The sequence below is a fragment of the Lepidochelys kempii genome, chromosome 1 (genome assembly GCF_965140265.1).
Source record: "Lepidochelys kempii isolate rLepKem1 chromosome 1, rLepKem1.hap2, whole genome shotgun sequence".
NCBI lineage: Eukaryota > Metazoa > Chordata > Testudines > Cheloniidae > Lepidochelys > Lepidochelys kempii.
In genome coordinates, this window is record NC_133256.1 from 348,838,556 (window position 1) to 348,854,249 (window position 15,694).

General features: G+C 63.3%; 2 protein-coding genes across 2 annotated transcripts; both read left to right on the forward strand.

The window, feature by feature from the left end:
• The first annotated feature begins 4,855 nt into the window (after window positions 1–4,855).
• Window positions 4,856–12,004, forward strand: TYMP (thymidine phosphorylase). The gene is made up of 9 exons (XM_073328985.1): window positions 4,856–5,277; window positions 6,514–6,716; window positions 7,097–7,195; window positions 7,641–7,770; window positions 8,348–8,466; window positions 9,011–9,173; window positions 10,269–10,499; window positions 10,804–10,944; window positions 11,655–12,004. Exons 1-9 carry the CDS (start codon window positions 4,992–4,994, stop codon window positions 11,867–11,869), a joined length of 1,587 nt encoding a protein of 528 aa, XP_073185086.1. The 5' UTR covers window positions 4,856–4,991; the 3' UTR covers window positions 11,870–12,004.
• Window positions 12,005–13,131: 1,127 nt separating this feature from the next.
• On the forward strand, window positions 13,132–15,542 carry SCO2 (synthesis of cytochrome C oxidase 2). The gene is made up of 2 exons (XM_073328988.1): window positions 13,132–13,271; window positions 14,495–15,542. Exon 2 carries the CDS (start codon window positions 14,506–14,508, stop codon window positions 15,493–15,495), a length of 990 nt encoding a protein of 329 aa, XP_073185089.1. The 5' UTR covers window positions 13,132–13,271; window positions 14,495–14,505; the 3' UTR covers window positions 15,496–15,542.
• The last annotated feature ends 152 nt before the right edge of the window (window positions 15,543–15,694 follow it).

The window sequence follows — 15,694 nt, forward strand, 5'->3', positions numbered from 1 at the left end:
GCTATGCCAACAGGAGAAGCTCTCCCATCGCCTAGTGCTGTCTACAGTGTGGGTTAGGTCGGTGTAACTGCATCGCTCAGGGATCTCGATATTTCACTCCCCTGAGCGATGTAGTTAGACCCATATACGTTTATAATGTAGACCTGGCCTATGCTTGCTCGCTTTAACCTTGTAAATAACTCTCTGGTTATTTTGCCTGGTCCTTTGGGATTAGGAATAACGGGAATATTGCTGCGGTTCTTGATGTAAGGGGTGATCACAGAGATTCACTCACCTGGGTGACAAGACAGACAAGTGTGTCCAAGAGGTCGGTCTGTGATTTTGTGTTAAAGCTGATAAAGTGCCTGCAAAGTTGGCACTTGGAGCAGTTGGTTGGTGAAAATCTCAGGGCTTGGCTACACTTGCAAGTTAGAGCACATTAAAGCAGCTCCAGGCACCCTAACTCACTACCCGTTCACACTGGCAAGGCACTTAGAGCATCGGGACTCTGCTGCTAGAGCACTCCTGGTAATCCACCTCCACAAGAAGCATAATGCTGGGTGCGCCTCAGCTGAAACACCCCGGCGTCAGTGTGAACAAGGTGCTGCATTACTGCACTGTGATTGGCCTCCGGAAAAGTCCCCTAATCCCCTGAAGTCAAGTGGCCACCCTTGTCATTGTTTTGAACTCAGCTGTAGGAATGGGGATATGCCCTTTCAAAGCTCCGTTTCGGACAGCCGGCTGCTTATCTGCTCCGGGACAAAGCAACCATTAGCGTGATATGTTGCTGCTGTGAGTGTGTGAGAGAAAGTCGGGTGGGAGGGGGGGTCTGCTGCTGTTTGAACTTACAAGACAGCATGCTGACATGCTCTCAGCCCCCCAAAAACCCACTCTCTCTCCCCCCACATACACACAACACACTCCCTGTCACATTCCCCCCCCCACCTCCATTTGAAAAGCACGTTGCAGCCACTTGCATGCTGGGATAGCTACCACAATGCACTGCGCTCTGTGGCATTGCAAGAGCTGCTAATGTGGCCACACCAGTGCACTTGAATCTGACAGTGTGGACACACTGCAGCGCTTTCCCTACTGCGCTCTCCAAGGGCTGGTTTAACTCAAAGCGCTCTACATCTGCAAGTGTAGCCATGCCCTCAGTTTCAAATTAACAACCAACTTAGGGTTTGTGCCCTGGTTTTTAACAATCTGCCCTGAGGTTAGTACTCACACTCTTGCATCACCGTTGGGAGTGCCACAACTTTTATAGGCCTTTTTATCAGGGACTAAATCCTTTGACTTCCCTGAACTGAAGAAAGTGCATGGGAGTCACAGGCTGGCTCACAAACACGTGACAGCCTGTTTGCATTCCCACTCCCTTTCTGGTTACTAAATTAGCTCTGTTGTTTTGGAGATACAAAGCATTCATTCACAATGACCTTTTATCTTGTGTACATAAAGGAGTTCACTACAGCAAAAGGCTAAAATGCCCACATAAAATAAGAGTAGCATACTTGAGGGTGAACCATTTAAATAGGTGAAATCTCAAAAATAACAGAATGAAAAATATGTCAGGGCATTGCAGAGCCAGGCAGAATCAAAAAAGAATATGATTCAAATATTAACTCAGGGTGCACTTCAAAATTTCAGTGCACAAGCCGCTCCGATCACTTCAGAATACGTGGTGCAGAACGTAGGTTTTTTGCCACAGCTTTAATTACCATGAGCTGAATCTACCTCTAATCAACAAGCCTGGGCACATTAGCTTATCCATCATGGGTTGACCCAAGGCAGCTCTCTCAAGATCAGTCCAGAGTCAACACTCGCCTCCTGTCAGGGTGATCAATTTAATATTTATCCCAACACCATGTTACTTAGCTGAGATTAGATTTGACATTTAGAACACAGATACCCAAACAATATATACTGTTATATTTTACAACATTTTAGCCATAGCATGCTTGCAGCTATCAATACTGCATTTATGGTAACTTACCCCAACATCTTAACAATTCCTATACGTTATTGCAGTCTTACTGGTTAGTTACCAACTTCCAAAAAAAACCAAAACTCCCTCTAACTTGTGCAACTTGCAGTGTACCTGCCCTTTCGTGGTTACTATAGCAAAGCTTACAACCCAATTATTTCTATTCTCCTACTTCCTATTATTATTTCTATAAGCACGCTTGGCAGATGAATTATATTTTACAAAAACTACAGATCCTCCCTGATCACTTCAGGGGTCAGTGTGATGGGGCGTCCATACCACACAGGACTGGAAATTTGTAAGGTGGCCAGATAGGCCTATTAACCTCACTGGCTGCACCTGGAGCAAGAGCCAGGGAGTGGGAATGGATTGCAAGCAGGTTCAGCTGGGCAGGACTAGGCAGGGCCTATAAATCCAGGAAGTTGGCAACAAACAGGGGTAGCTGCTGGGAAAGGGCAGCCACTCCCTGTGAAGAGGGAGAAGGGTTGGGAGTAGTTCACCCAGAGTAAGGAGGGAAACCAGAAGTTGTAGGAAGCAGGCCAGGAGAGGTGCAGTGAGGGCTGGGAGAATGAAGCCCAGAACTGCTGGCCTGAGGGTCCCTGGACTGAAACCGGGAGAGAGGGCAAGCCCGGGTTCCCCTGCCAGCTGCTGAGGGAGTGGCACCTGAGGAGTGAATGGGAAGACTACCTAGGACTGCTGAAGGAAAGACTTTGATACACCCCAGAAGGGGGGACTGGCGAATGACCAGGATGGAGGGCGGAGTCACAAAGAGGACGCTGCAGGTCCTGAGATGAGAGAATTGCTGCAGACCTGGGAGAGAGACAGTGTGACGGCATGCGAGCACGGGAAGGGGCGTCGACCTTGAGAGCTAATCCCCAGAGTGACCAGGAGGGGGCGCCAGACAAGCGGCAAGGGGAGCACCCCTTGACAATCAACACCAGCAACAACAGCTGCCAATCAGAACTGGGCCGAGTCCCGCTGCCCAGCAACGCACAGACCAGCCCTTCCAGGCCCTGGAGCTCCCTCCCGCCGAGCAGCAAACGCTTTGTTCTCCAGGAGCCGTAATGAGCTCCAGGTGGCAAACTGAGATGATGACCGGGTGGAACATCCCTGACTGGCAGCTGCACAGCACAGAAATCGAACGGGCTGACTCCATGGGTGCCGAACAGACAACCCACCCAAGCCCACAGGAAGCCCATGACACTTGGCCAACCTCTAAGGCTTTGCCTAGACAGAGGATTTGCTTCAGTTGCTGCCATGGAGACAGCTCCACCCTCTCACCCAGGCAGAGCTCACTCCTGCTTGACACCGAGGTCAACTGCAGGTTGCTGCAGAGCAGCTGCTCAGATGGCCGGCCCTGAGCGTGTGCAATGTGACTGAAGGAAACGCAAAGCGAAGCCAACGCCAGCCCAGCCCAAAAGCCACCATGCAGATGCTGCCCTGATGGCTGGGTACAATAAACCCACATGCACACATCTAATAACCACACTCGCGGTAAGTTACAGCATCCGCCACTCTCAACAGGATCCCGGCTCAGCTGGACGTCATAAAATCATAGAGTATCCGGGTTGGAAGGGACCTCAGGAGGTCATCTAGTCCAACCCCCTGCTCAAAGCAGGACCAATCCCCAACTAAATCATCCCAGCCAGGGCTTGGTCAAGCCTGACCTTAAACACCTGTAAGGAAGGAGATTCCACCCCCTCCCTAGGTAACACATTCCAGTGCCTCACCACCCTCCTAGTGAAATCGTGTTTCCTGATATCCAACCTATACCTCCCCCACTGCAACTTGAGACTGTTACTTTCCTCCCCACATCACCTCCCCACGGCCGAGCCAGTACAAGCCACGCTGAGCTGGGCTTGGATTTAATCTTGGCCGACTCTGTGCAACCCCAGCCCGCAATTTGTGTCTTCTCTGAGTCCTCCCTCTGGTCCCGTCCCCGTGCGACGGGCCCCTGTGTCTAGAGCTCAGGAAGGGTGGTCTCCTTGTGCAGGCACTGAACAGGGACTCTGAAGATCTAAGCTGAGTCCCCGCAGACTCCTTGTGTGACCCTGGCCATGCCCTTGTGTCTCCCAGTGCCTCAGTTCCCCTCTGTAACATGGGGACCACAGCACTGCCCTCCCTCACTGGAGAGTTGGGGCCATAAATCCAGTAACAAGGGTGAGGAGCTCAGAACTATGGCTGGGTCATATAAGTACCTGGAGAGAGATGGAAGGTCCTCAGCTGATTACAGAGAGCCTAGGTGGGTGGATTTCTGGCCCAGTCCGCACTGGCTGATGGCATTAAGCTATTACTGTCCTTGCATACCTCGGCTCCATTGAGGGCAGGAGCTGCCCAAATGGGCCTCACAAGGCCAATTTAGGTCACCTGACCAGCCTGGAGCCCAGAGAGAGAGAAAAAAATTACTTCTAACATACCCTTGGACTTCAGACACTGGGCAGCCCACCTGTCCCCATGCCCCGCAAACAAGGACAGCTCCCTGGCTTGGCAGCATCCTCTGGGAAGAGAGCCAGGAAACTGGATTTAATGAAGGGGGATTTCACAGGCACCTGTCCCCCTGAACAGCACCCACACCCCAGCTGAGAGGGGAGAGGGCCCAGTGCCTGGCGCTGCCGGGGAACTCTGGCCCAGGGCATCAGGGCAAACCGCTCCTCTGAGGGAGAGAGGCCTGGGTCTTCTGTGTGCCCTGAGATTTGAACCATGGTTGCAGGGGGCCCTGGGGGTTCACCCCAGGGAGGGTTCCCCGGGCTAGGGTCACCTTAAACCCGCCCAGACGGCTGATCTCGGGGCTGGAGCAGCAGGTCCAACTCCCCCCCGGCCGGGTGTCCCCGGGATGACTCTAACTAAGCCCCGATTGGCTGAGCCACATGGGAGTTTCCCAACACACCTCTCCCGGCCCGGGACGGCCCGGGGCAGCGGGGCCCTTCAGCCAGGATTGGTCCCGGGAGAGGGGCGCGGTCGGGGCAGAGCCAGCGGCTTCCCCGGGGCAGGGACGCCTGGAGACCGGCCCCGGGCCAGTGTTCGCCCCATGTCCCAGCGAGCGGGCTCCCGGCCGGGACCCGAGTCCCCGCCTGGGGTCTCTCCGCTGAGCGCCCCGCGGGACCGGGCAGCGCCCTCCGCAGCCCCCGCCTGCCGCCCATGCCCCGGCCCTGTCCCCGCAGCGCCCGGCCCCATGGACCGGCCCGGCCCGGGCTCGGGCAGCAGCTTCCCGGCGCTGATCCGCAAGAAGCGGGACGGGGAGACGCTGCGGGATGAGGAGATTCGCCACTTCGTCCGGGCCGTGACCCGCGGGGGGCTCCAAGAGGGGCAGATGGGTGAGATGGGCCGGGCACCCCCAGAGCCGACCCGGGGACCTCGGCGGGGGCGGGCGCGAGGGTCCCGGGGGGGTGGTCCCAGGGGGGTACTTCCTGGGGAGATGGGGAGCCCAGGGGGCAGGGGGGGCAGGGGGCGATGGGGAACAGGGGTTAGGTCCTGGGGGGATGGAGGACCCAGGGGGAAGGCAGGTCCTGGGGGTGGGGGATGCAGGGGGCAGGTGGATTCTGGAGAGATGGGGATTAGGTCCTGGGGGGATGAGGAACAGAGCAGGCAGGCAAGTCCAGAGGGGAGGGAGACAGGGGTAAGGTCTTGAGGGTATGGGGGACCCAGGGGGCACGCGGGTCCTTGGAGGGATGGGGAACAGGAGTTAGGTCCTGGGGGTGGGGGATGCAGGGAGCAGGTGGGTCCTGGAGAGATGGGGATTAGGTCCTGGGGGGATGAGGAACAGAGCAGGCAGGCAAGTCCAGAGGGGAGGGAGACAGGGGTAAGGTCTTGAGGGTATGGGGGACCCAGGGGGCACGTGGGTCCTTGGAGGGATGGGGAACAGGAGTTAGGTCCTGGGGGGATGGAGGACCCAGGGGGAAGGCAGGTCCTGGGGGTGGGGGATGCAGGGGGCAGGTGGATTCTGGAGAGATGGGGATTAGGTCCTGGGGGGATGAGGAACAGAGCAGGCAGGCAAGTCCAGAGGGGAGGGAGACAGGGGTAAGGTCTTGAGGGTATGGGGGACCCAGGGGGCACACGGGTCCTTGGAGGGATGGGGAACAGGAGTTAGGTCCTGGGGGTGGGGGATGCAGGGAGCAGGTGGGTCCTGGAGAGATGGGGATTAGGTCTTGGGGGGACAGGGGACACAGGGGGCAGGCAGGTCCCTGGCAGGATGGGGACCAGGGGTCTCTGCTCTGAGCTGAGAAATGGGCTCCCAGACTGAGTTGGACGTGGATCCTAGGGGAGCCCCGTCTGCTTTGGCCCCGACGCAGCGATGGGCTGGTTCTGCCCAGGACAGGAGGCCCTAAAGTGCCTGGAGTTAATTGCTCCCCTGGGGGGGGACAGGGTCGGCAGAGCCCACCCCAGGAGCTGTGACTCCCGCCCATCCCCTCCTCTCCCCACAACACACCCCAGCCTGCCCATTCCCAGACCTGTGCGACCCTGGACCATCACACCCTGCCCAGTTCCCATCAGTGCATCCCCCCGAGCTCTGCCTCCAACCCCCGGTACTCAGCCCTGGCTCTGTCCCCCAGGGGCCATGCTGATGGCCATCCGGCTGCGGGGCATGGATCCGGACGAGACGCTGACTCTGACCCGGGAGATGGTGGTGTCGGGAAGGGTCCTGGAGTGGCCTGACAGCTGGCAGAGGCTCCTGGTTGACAAACACTCCACAGGGGGCGTGGGAGACAAGGTCAGCCTGCCCCTGGCCCCGGCCCTGGCTGCCTGCGGCTGCAAGGTGAGTGCCAGGGCCCGGCAGCCTCTGCTCCCTGCGCAGAGGCCCGAGTGGGGCCCAGGGGTTCATGGCAACCCCACGCGCCTGCCCGGGTCCCCATAGCCATGCCTAGAAGGGTGGAGATGAAGATGGGTGTGCTGGGAACCCGGAGAGGCCTGTGTCTCTCAGCAGGTGGGGCTGGCAGCATGATAGTGGGTACACCCAGGTGCCCTGCAGCTGGCCTGGGTCTGCCATTGTACAACTGCCAGCAGAGATGGGTGCCCTGGCAGAGCCTCTGCCCGGTGTGCGTTCCCTTTGGCACCAAGGAAAGGGGCTCATCCCTCCCCATCTCTCCTGCCCGGCTGCCTCTCACCAGGGCCTGTGGCTTTTTCCTCCCCTGCCAGGTGCCCATGATCAGTGGCCGGGGTCTGGGCCATACCGGGGGCACGCTGGACAAGCTGGAGTCCGTGCCAGGGTTCAACATCTCTCAGAGCTCCGAGCAGGTGAGGGGCCGCAGCAGGGGCTGAGTCCGTGCCAGGGGAGGGAGACCCGAGGGCCTGCCTGGTATTGTGCTGCCCCCAATCCGGTGCCCCGTGCCTCTGGGACAATGGGAGGGGGCACAGAGCAAGCATCCATAGGGGCTCAGCCCATGAAAGGGGTGTCTGATGGAGGCAGGGGGAGACCTGAGCCGGGGGAGAGCCAGTCAGTGCCTTGGTGCTCCCCTCATCCAGGCTTCTCACTGAGCCCCTCAGACAGCTGGGCATCCTGCGCCCAGTGCCTCTGCCCATCACCAGGGGCGGGCATCCAGGCTCTGCCCACCTCCTGGCACAGGCCAGCTGCTTTGCACTTGGCTGTTGCCCAGAAAGGGCCCTGCTGGGGTAACTGGCCGCACCTGGCTTTGGGGGGTGCATGGGGTCACACACTGACAGCCCCTCCCCACTGCTGCAGATGAGGAGCATCCTGGAATGTGTGGGGTGCTGCATTGTGGGGCAAAGCGAGGATCTGGTCCCAGCAGACAAGGTGCTCTACGGCCTGCGGGACGTCACGGCCACCATCGACAGCCTGCCCCTCATCACAGGTACCACAGCAACTGCCCCCATCCTGACGCCTGGCTGCCTCCCCCGGGGCCTTTGCAAGGGGCAGAGGAAAGTGGGGTGGCACCGATGGGGCAGGCGTCCCTGGAATCTACACTGTGGCTGCCCCCTTGGGGTGGCAGAGCCCGCAAGGCGCAGTGGGAGCCAACGCTCTTCACCCAGTCAGCGATGTCTGAGATCCAGGGGGGACTGGGAATGGTGAGGACTGTGGGGGGCCCAGGAGGCTGCCCGTTGGGCTGGGAGACCCACGTTCAGAGAGAAGAGAGCTGACCTCTCACCCCAAAGTCCAGCCCCCACCAACCCTGGTGTGAACTCCTTCCCCTTGGGCTGGCTCAGAGCAAAGAGCTCACCCCTTGTGCCGTGCATGGCGTCACTGCCCAGCAGCGGGTCGGCCAGCGGAGGGTGCCAGGGGACTCGCAGGAGCGGAGACGGTCGGTGGGAGCCAGAGAGCAGAAATCAAGGCAGGGCGTGGCAGCAGTCCCCGGGGCAGCAGCGCCCTGCCCCAGCAATGGAGGTGCCCAGGCCTCCCCATCTCTGAACCGGCTCCCCCTGACTCTGCAGCTTCCATTCTGAGCAAGAAGGCAGCAGAGAAGGTCTCGGCCCTGGTGCTGGACGTGAAGTTTGGCAGCGCTGCCCTCTACACCAGCCTGGAGAGCGCCCGGACCCTGGCCCAGAGCCTGGTGAACACCCAGACCCGCCAACCCTGGGACAGGGGGCACAGCCATCCCCACCCACCCCAGGAGCCCCGAGTGGCCTGACCTCCTCCCTACTCTGCTTGCAGGCTCCTCCTGTCCGCCCACAATCCCTGTGCTGACTGGCCTCCCCGGCCCTCTCCCTATGGGGCTAGAGGCCTCCTGCAGGTCCCTGACACCGGGAGCCGTGCCCCGTTCCCATGCCTGTGCCACAGGGGCGGGCGACCTGTGCTCTGGCACAAAGGGAGCTGAGACGTGTCCGTCACTCCAAGACAACCCCCAGAGAAAGGTCTGTTCTTCCCGGGGAGCCGAGTCTGCCATGTGCAGCAGGACGGCAAGGTGAGGCCAGGCCAGGCCGGGCAGGGCAGGAAGGGGGGATGCTGGCACCATCAGCCAGCCACACGGTCTGCAGCCCCCGTGAGATGGTGATGCAGGGTGGGAGCTACCCCCCGTCCCCTGGGGAGATGCCAGGCTCCTGTCCCCAGGCCCAGCTGTCCCAAACACTCTCGGCCCCTCCCTCCCATCCCTGCAGGTGTCGGTGGGCAGCCAGCTGGGGATCTGCACGGTGGCCATGCTCAGCAAGATGGATGGGCCTCTTGGGCAGCGCGTGGGCCACTCCCTGGAGGTGCTGGAGGCCCTGCAATGCCTGGAGGGCCAGGGGCCGGCGGATCTGCACCAGCTGGTCACCACGCTAGGTGTGGGGAGCTCAGGAATTGCAGTGCTGGGGGAGACAACAGCTGCCCGAGGGTTAATGCCATGAACATGGGCGGCAGGTGACCCGGGGGCTTTGGGAGGCTAGCTCTTAGCTGGACCGCCCCATCTGCCCAGGGGCCCCATACCTCCCACCCTCCTTCCCCCACCGGAGCCCAGAGCCCCCCCACCAGCCCCGGGCCACCCGAGTACTCCCCACTCCCCTCAGCCCTGAATCCCCAGGCAGGTAAGCAGCTGAGCGCGTCCCCCAGCACGGCAGGCAGTGCAGCTCCAGCCCCCGAAGGCCAGGCGGGCGGGCAGCTCGAGCCCTGGCTCCAGCCACCCAGAATCCCTGGCTGCAGGCTGGCCCCCACTAACCCCAACCCCAGCCGGGGCAAGGACGCCGGAGCCCTCCCAAAAGGTGGGGGTGAAAGCAGCCCCCTGCCTGCCCCCAGCTGCCTGCCCAGCTCTCCCCCAGCGCAGCTCTCCCCGACCCGGCTCCAGCTGGGGGGGGCCCTTGGAGCCACAGCCCAGCTATGACAAGAGCCGGGCAGGCAATTGTGGGGAGCCTTGGCAGACCCTGTACCTGCCCGCAGTGCGGGGGGCCCAAGCAGCCCCAGGCCCATGCCCCTGCCCCCCCCCCCCCATGCCCCACACCCAGGGCCGTGCGGCTCTTATCTGGGTCAGACTGCGGCTCCGAGGCCCCCCCACAGCCGGAGCCAGGTCAGTGAGACGCGCGGGCCGTGTGAGGAGCCGACGTGGAGGTGCTCGAGTGAACCTCCACACAAAGCGGCCACCTCCTAGCGCCAGCCCTTTGTCCCCTCCTGCCCCTGGCCAGGCTACAGTCATATCCCCCCGCACCCGTGAGGAGAAGTGGGGGGCAGAGCCCAGTAGCTGAGAGCGGCTATGGCCATTGGGCTCCCCGTCACAGCAAGGTGGCTGGGTGGAACGGGGCCCGTGGGCAAGCCTGGGGGCAGGGCGTGTCGGGGACGACGGGACGAGGAGCAGCACCTTGGGGCAGAGGGGCGGGAGGGGGCTGCGGGAGGGAGGGGGGTCTCCGTGGGTAGGAGCGAGACCCCAGCCCCTCTCTCCCTGCGCAGGGGGCAGTCTGCTATGGCAGTGCGGGGAGGCCGGCTCGGTGGGGCAGGGCGCTGCCCGCATCGCAGCCACGCTGGCGGATGGCTCGGCGCTGGGGAAGTTCCAGGCCATGCTGCAGGCCCAGGGGGTGGAGGCCGGCGTGGCCCGGGCCCTGTGCACAGGAACGGAGGAGCAGCGCTACCAGGTGCTCGGCCGGGCTCGGGCCCAGGAGGAGCTGCCCGCGGCCCAGGACGGTAAGCAGGGGCGGGCAACGAGGGTGGGGCAGCCCCAGCCTGCAGGGGGAGCTGCTCTCTGCCCCTCATCGCAATAGGAACCAAGGGAGCCGGTGCTGGGGAGAGGGGCCCAGGCTAGTGCCCCCTGCCCGGGCCCAGAGGGACACCCTTGGGCAAGAGGGGAGGGCAGGCCAGTGGGATAGGCAGCACCTCCATGTCCCCAGATTCCCGCCACCATCCCCACATCTGTGCTCCCTGTGACCCCGGCTCGCAGGCTGGTCTGGTGCCTCAGTAACTGCTGGCCCGTCTCCGCCCTTCTCCCCAGGCACAGTGCAGCGGGTCGAGGCCCTGCCCATCGCCCTGGTGCTGCATGAGCTGGGCGCCGGCCGCACCCAGAAGGGGCAGCCCATCAACCACCTTGTGGGGGCCGAGCTGCTGGTGACGGTGGGGCAGCGCGTGGCTAAAGGTAAGAGCCAAGCGCGCCCCGCCCAGGGCGCCAGCATGCAGGGCTCTCCAACCACCCCCTGCCCTGGGGTCTGCTGCTGGGGCCAGACAAGGGGGCAGAGTCCGGCCAGGACTTCTGTCTATCTTAGGGTTTTATTCCGCTGCCCATTCCCATGGTATCTGACCTGCTCTGGGGCACCCATCCCGAGCTGCGCCCAAGTGCCCTTTGCCTGGCAGTTATTCTGCAGCTGGCAATGCCAGTTCAGTAGTCCAGAGCCTGGGGGCTCACTTGGGTTCCCTTTGCCTGGGAGTAGGTGGCACTTCTGGACTGAGGGCCCCTGGGCTGGAGACTGGCTTGAGGAGGGGAGAGACACCTGGCACTACCCCCTACCAAACTGCAAACGGGGTAACTGGCTGGGATTAGAGCAGGTGGAGGGAGTGGTAGGGACTCGTGAGGAGGGGTGCCCACTTGGAGAGCCCCGACCAGCCCATGACTTCTGAGACCCCAAGAAGACCTGGGACGCGCCTGCGTCCCCTCCCTTGGGTTAGGAACCAGTTGGTTCTACTTTGGGTCCTGTTTTGATCCCATCTCTGCCCAGGAAACGAGGCCCTTGCTGCCCATCCCAGCCCCGGCAGATGCACCCCAAGAGCCCCGCTCCCTCCCAGTGCTGTCCTTCCCCACGCCCAGCAGGGGGTGACAAGTGTCTCAGCCCCTGCCCCCCACCTCTGTAGGTTCACCCTGGATCCGGATTCACTACGACACCCCGGAGCTCAGCAACGATCAGAGACAGACCCTGCAGGGGGCGCTGGTCCTGGCAGGCTCGGAGCCCTTCCTGCCCAGCTGCAAGGTCGCAGAGGTTGTCCTGCCACAGGGCAGCCGGACACTGGAGGAGCTGTCAGAGGAGCAGGGCTTGGGGAGCAGCCAGGAACTGCTCTGCTCCGCCTGAAGGGAGGGATCCCCAGCCGCTGCCCCCATGGACCCTCTGACTCCTGGACAGTGCAACTCGCCACCACCCTTCAGCCCCCCCGGCCAGCCCCTGCCACCATTAACGACTGGGCAATAAAGCGTCTTGCTCTGCTACCCCCAAGGGCCATTTGTGGTAACAGCCTGTCCCTCCCCCTCTGCTGCACTGCAGCCAGATGGTTTGGGCTGGGCCGGACACTTGGCTCTAGGGGTGCTGCCGCCTAGAACGACCCAGCCCGCCCGTCCTGTCACTGGCACCCTCGGGTGTCTGCCTTGCCACCACGATTCAGGCAGGCCGCTCACGTCAGGCTGCCGCAAGCTGCTGTTCTGCCCTCGCCCCCCGTGGGGACAAAGCGACTCCATTCGACACCTTCCTCGACCGCGGGCGGCCTGCACTGGGGTGTTCAACGGGCCACTCCTGGCAAGGGCCCACCCCAGGTCTCTCGACGTGCATGCAGCCCTCCCACTAGGGGTCACGTGCTGGGGCTGGATCGGGCACCCCCAAGTTTGGGGGAGCCATGGGGGGGCATTGCCCCCCATGCCCAACAAAGCCCCCTGGCTGGGGAGGGGCTCTGCAGGGGCATGGGAGACACGCCCAGCAGGGAGCTCTGCAGGAGGGGGGTGTGGGGGACACCCCCAGATGGGGGTGCTGTGCGGGAAGGGGGCACCAATTGGGGGGTTCTGTGGGGGGAGGGTGGACACCCCCAGATGGGGGTTTTCTGTGGGGAGGGGGGCACCCCCAATCTGGGGGCTCTGCAGGAGGGAGGGGACACCCCCAGATGCGGGTTCATAGAATCATAGAAGGTCAGGGTTGGAAGGGACCTCAGGAGGTCATCTAATCTAACCCCCTGCTTGAAGCAGGACCAATCCCCAGTTTTTGCCCCAGATCCCTAAATGGCCCCCTCAAGGTTTGAACTCGCAACCCTGGGTTTAGCAGGCCACTGCTCAAAGCACTGAGCTATCCGGGTTCTGCGGGGGGAGGGACACCCCTAGATGGGGGTTCTGTGTGGGGAGGGGGGAATTGGGGAGCACCGGGGGGGGAGGGGGACACCCCCAGTACAGGGTTCTGTCGGGGGAGGGGTCGAGCCCTCGCAGCCCCGCGCGCGCCCAGCGCTGTGCGGGCAGCGCCCCCTGCTGCCGGCAGGCGGGTATTACACATGAGCCGCGGAGCCCAGAGCGCAGGCGCAGCGTTAGCCCGCCTCTGAGAAGTGCCCGCGCTCTGAGGAGAGGAGGCTGTACAACCACGCATGCGTTGGGCGGGGCCCTGGGTGCGCGTGTTGGCGTTGGGGGATTCGCCACGGCACTTCCTGGTTTGGGCGCGCCCCGCCCCGGCGCGCGCTCGGAGCGAATCTGCCGGTGGAGAGAGAGCACGGCGCTGCCGCCAGGTGGGAGGGGGGAGCTCGGCGCCGGGCTGCGGGTCGGGAGTGGGGGGCACCGGCAGAGCTGGGGGGGCTGGGCTGGGCTAGCGGGGGGCTGCGGCTCGGGAGTGGGGGGCACTGGCTGGGCTGGCGGGGGGCTGCGGGTCGGGAGTGGGGGGCACCGGCAGGGCTGGCGGGGGGCTGCGGGTCGGGAGTGGGGGGCACTGGCTGGGCTGGCGGGGGGCTGCGGGTCGGGAGTGGGGGGCACTGGCTGGGCTGGCGGGGGGCTGCGGGTCGGGAGTGGGGGGCACCGGCAGGGCTGGGGGGGCTGGGCTGGGCTAGCGGGGGGCTGCGGGTCGGGAGTGGGGGGCACCGGCAGAGCTGGGGGGGCTGGGCTGGGCTAGCGGGGGGCTGCGGCTCGGGAGTGGGGGGCACTGGCTGGGCTGGGCTGGCCGGGGGCTGCGGGTCGGGAGTGGGGGGCACCGGCAGAGCTGGGGGGGGCTGTGGGTCGGGAGTGGGGGGCACTGGCAGGGCTGGGCTGGCCGGGGGCTGCGGGTCGGGAGTGGGGGGCACCGGCAGAGCGGGGGGGGGCTGTGGGTCGGGAGTGGGGGGCACCGGCAGAGCGGGGGGGGGGGCTGTGGGTCGGGAGCGGGGGGGGGGGCTGTGGGTCGGGAGTGGGGGGCACCGGCAGAGCGGGGGGGGGGCTGTGGGTCGGGAGTGGGGGGCACCGGCAGAGCAGGGGGGGGCTGTGGGTCGGGAGTGGGGGGCACCGGCAGAGCTGGGGGGGCTGGGCTGGGCTAGGCTAGCGGGGGGCTGTGGGTCGGGAGTGGGGGGCACCGGCAGAGCGGGGGGGGGGGGCTGTGGTTCGGGAGTGGGGGGCAGGCACCGGCAGAGCTGGGGGAGTGTGGGGCTGGCGTACCAGGGGGCTGTGGGGCATCGGCAGTGCTGGGGGGAGCCCAGTGCTGCAGTGGGAGGGGCGTGGCTGGAAGGCTGGAGCCAGGTCTATCCGCACAGAGCTGAGGGAGGTGAGGGTCGCCCCATGGTCCAGGAGCCTCTAGCCTGAGCTCCAGCGTTACCAGGCTTCTGCTGCCATGCGGGTCTAAAGTCGGTTGTTTCTCCCATCTCTGTTCTGGCTTCCCACGATCTCCCCGGGCCTGGCCCGCAGGCCGCCCACAATTCCCGCAGTGCAGAATGCTACGGATGAGCCCAGCCCAAAACACTCGTTACTTGAGGCTTTTTCGTCCTTTCAGCTTTGCCCAGGATGTTTCAGACCCTCCCGCTCCGGAGCCGCTGGCCCTTTGCCCCATGCGGTGCCCAGCAGCTCAGCCTCCAGGGGAAATCCTGGGCTTTCCGGGAACGTGCCCAGAGACGCCCTCCAGCCGGCTGCGCCAGGTGGTTTGAATCGACAGCCAATAAAACAGTCTGGCCGTCACCCTGCTTAAAAGCCTGGGAAGTTGGCAGTAGCGGGTACACCAAGCCTGCAAGGTGGTTCCCAGGTGCAGCAGCAGGGACTCAGCAGCAAAGGTGGGCAGGTCAGACCCTCTCCTGGAACAGGGTCACCAGGAGACTGTTCGCCCAGGGGCCCCCGTCAACCGGCGGCTCCGCCACACGGATACAGCTGAGGACTCGGCTGCTCATCACCTGCCTCTTTGGGGGGGCAGTCCTGGGTGCGTGGCTCTACATCCGCTCCGAAAAGGAACGGCAGCAGAAGCTGCAGCGCATCCAGGAGCTGAAGAAGCTGGCCATCGGCCAGGGGGACTTCCACCTGGTGGACCACACCGGGCAGCCCCGCTCCAAGGCCGATTTCTTGGGGCAGTGGGTGCTGCTCTACTTCGGCTTCACCCACTGTCCAGACATCTGCCCCGAGGAGCTGGAGAAGATGAGCCAGGTGGTGCAGCTGCTGGACCAGGAGCCACAGCTGCCCCGGGTGCAGCCGGTCTTCATTACGGTGGACCCCGAACGGGACAATGTGGCCGCTGTGGCCAAGTACGTGAAGGAGTTCCACCCGCGCCTGCTGGGGCTGACTGGCCACCCGGAGCACGTGCGGGAGGCTGGCAGGGCCTATCGTGTGTACTACAGCGCCGGGCCCAGGGACGAGGACGATGACTACATTGTTGACCACACGGTGATCATCTACCTGCTCAGCCCCGACGGGCTCTTCCTGGACTACTACAACCGGAGCAAGAGTGAGGCGCAGATCGTCCAGAGCATCAAGGGGCACATGGAGACCTACCAGACGCTCTTCAGCTGAGCACCACACAGCAATAAACGCCCTGCTTGCAGCTAGGGCAGAATGACGGGGCCTGATCTCCTTTCTGTAGCCCAGCACTGCTGCTCCATGCCGAGCGTTGTGAAACAGGCAGCGGGGAAGGGGCCTTCTGCAACTGCAGGGGCTCGGCTCCTCCAGGGCCCCTTCCCTTACAGCCACAGGGGCTCATCTCCTGTGCCAG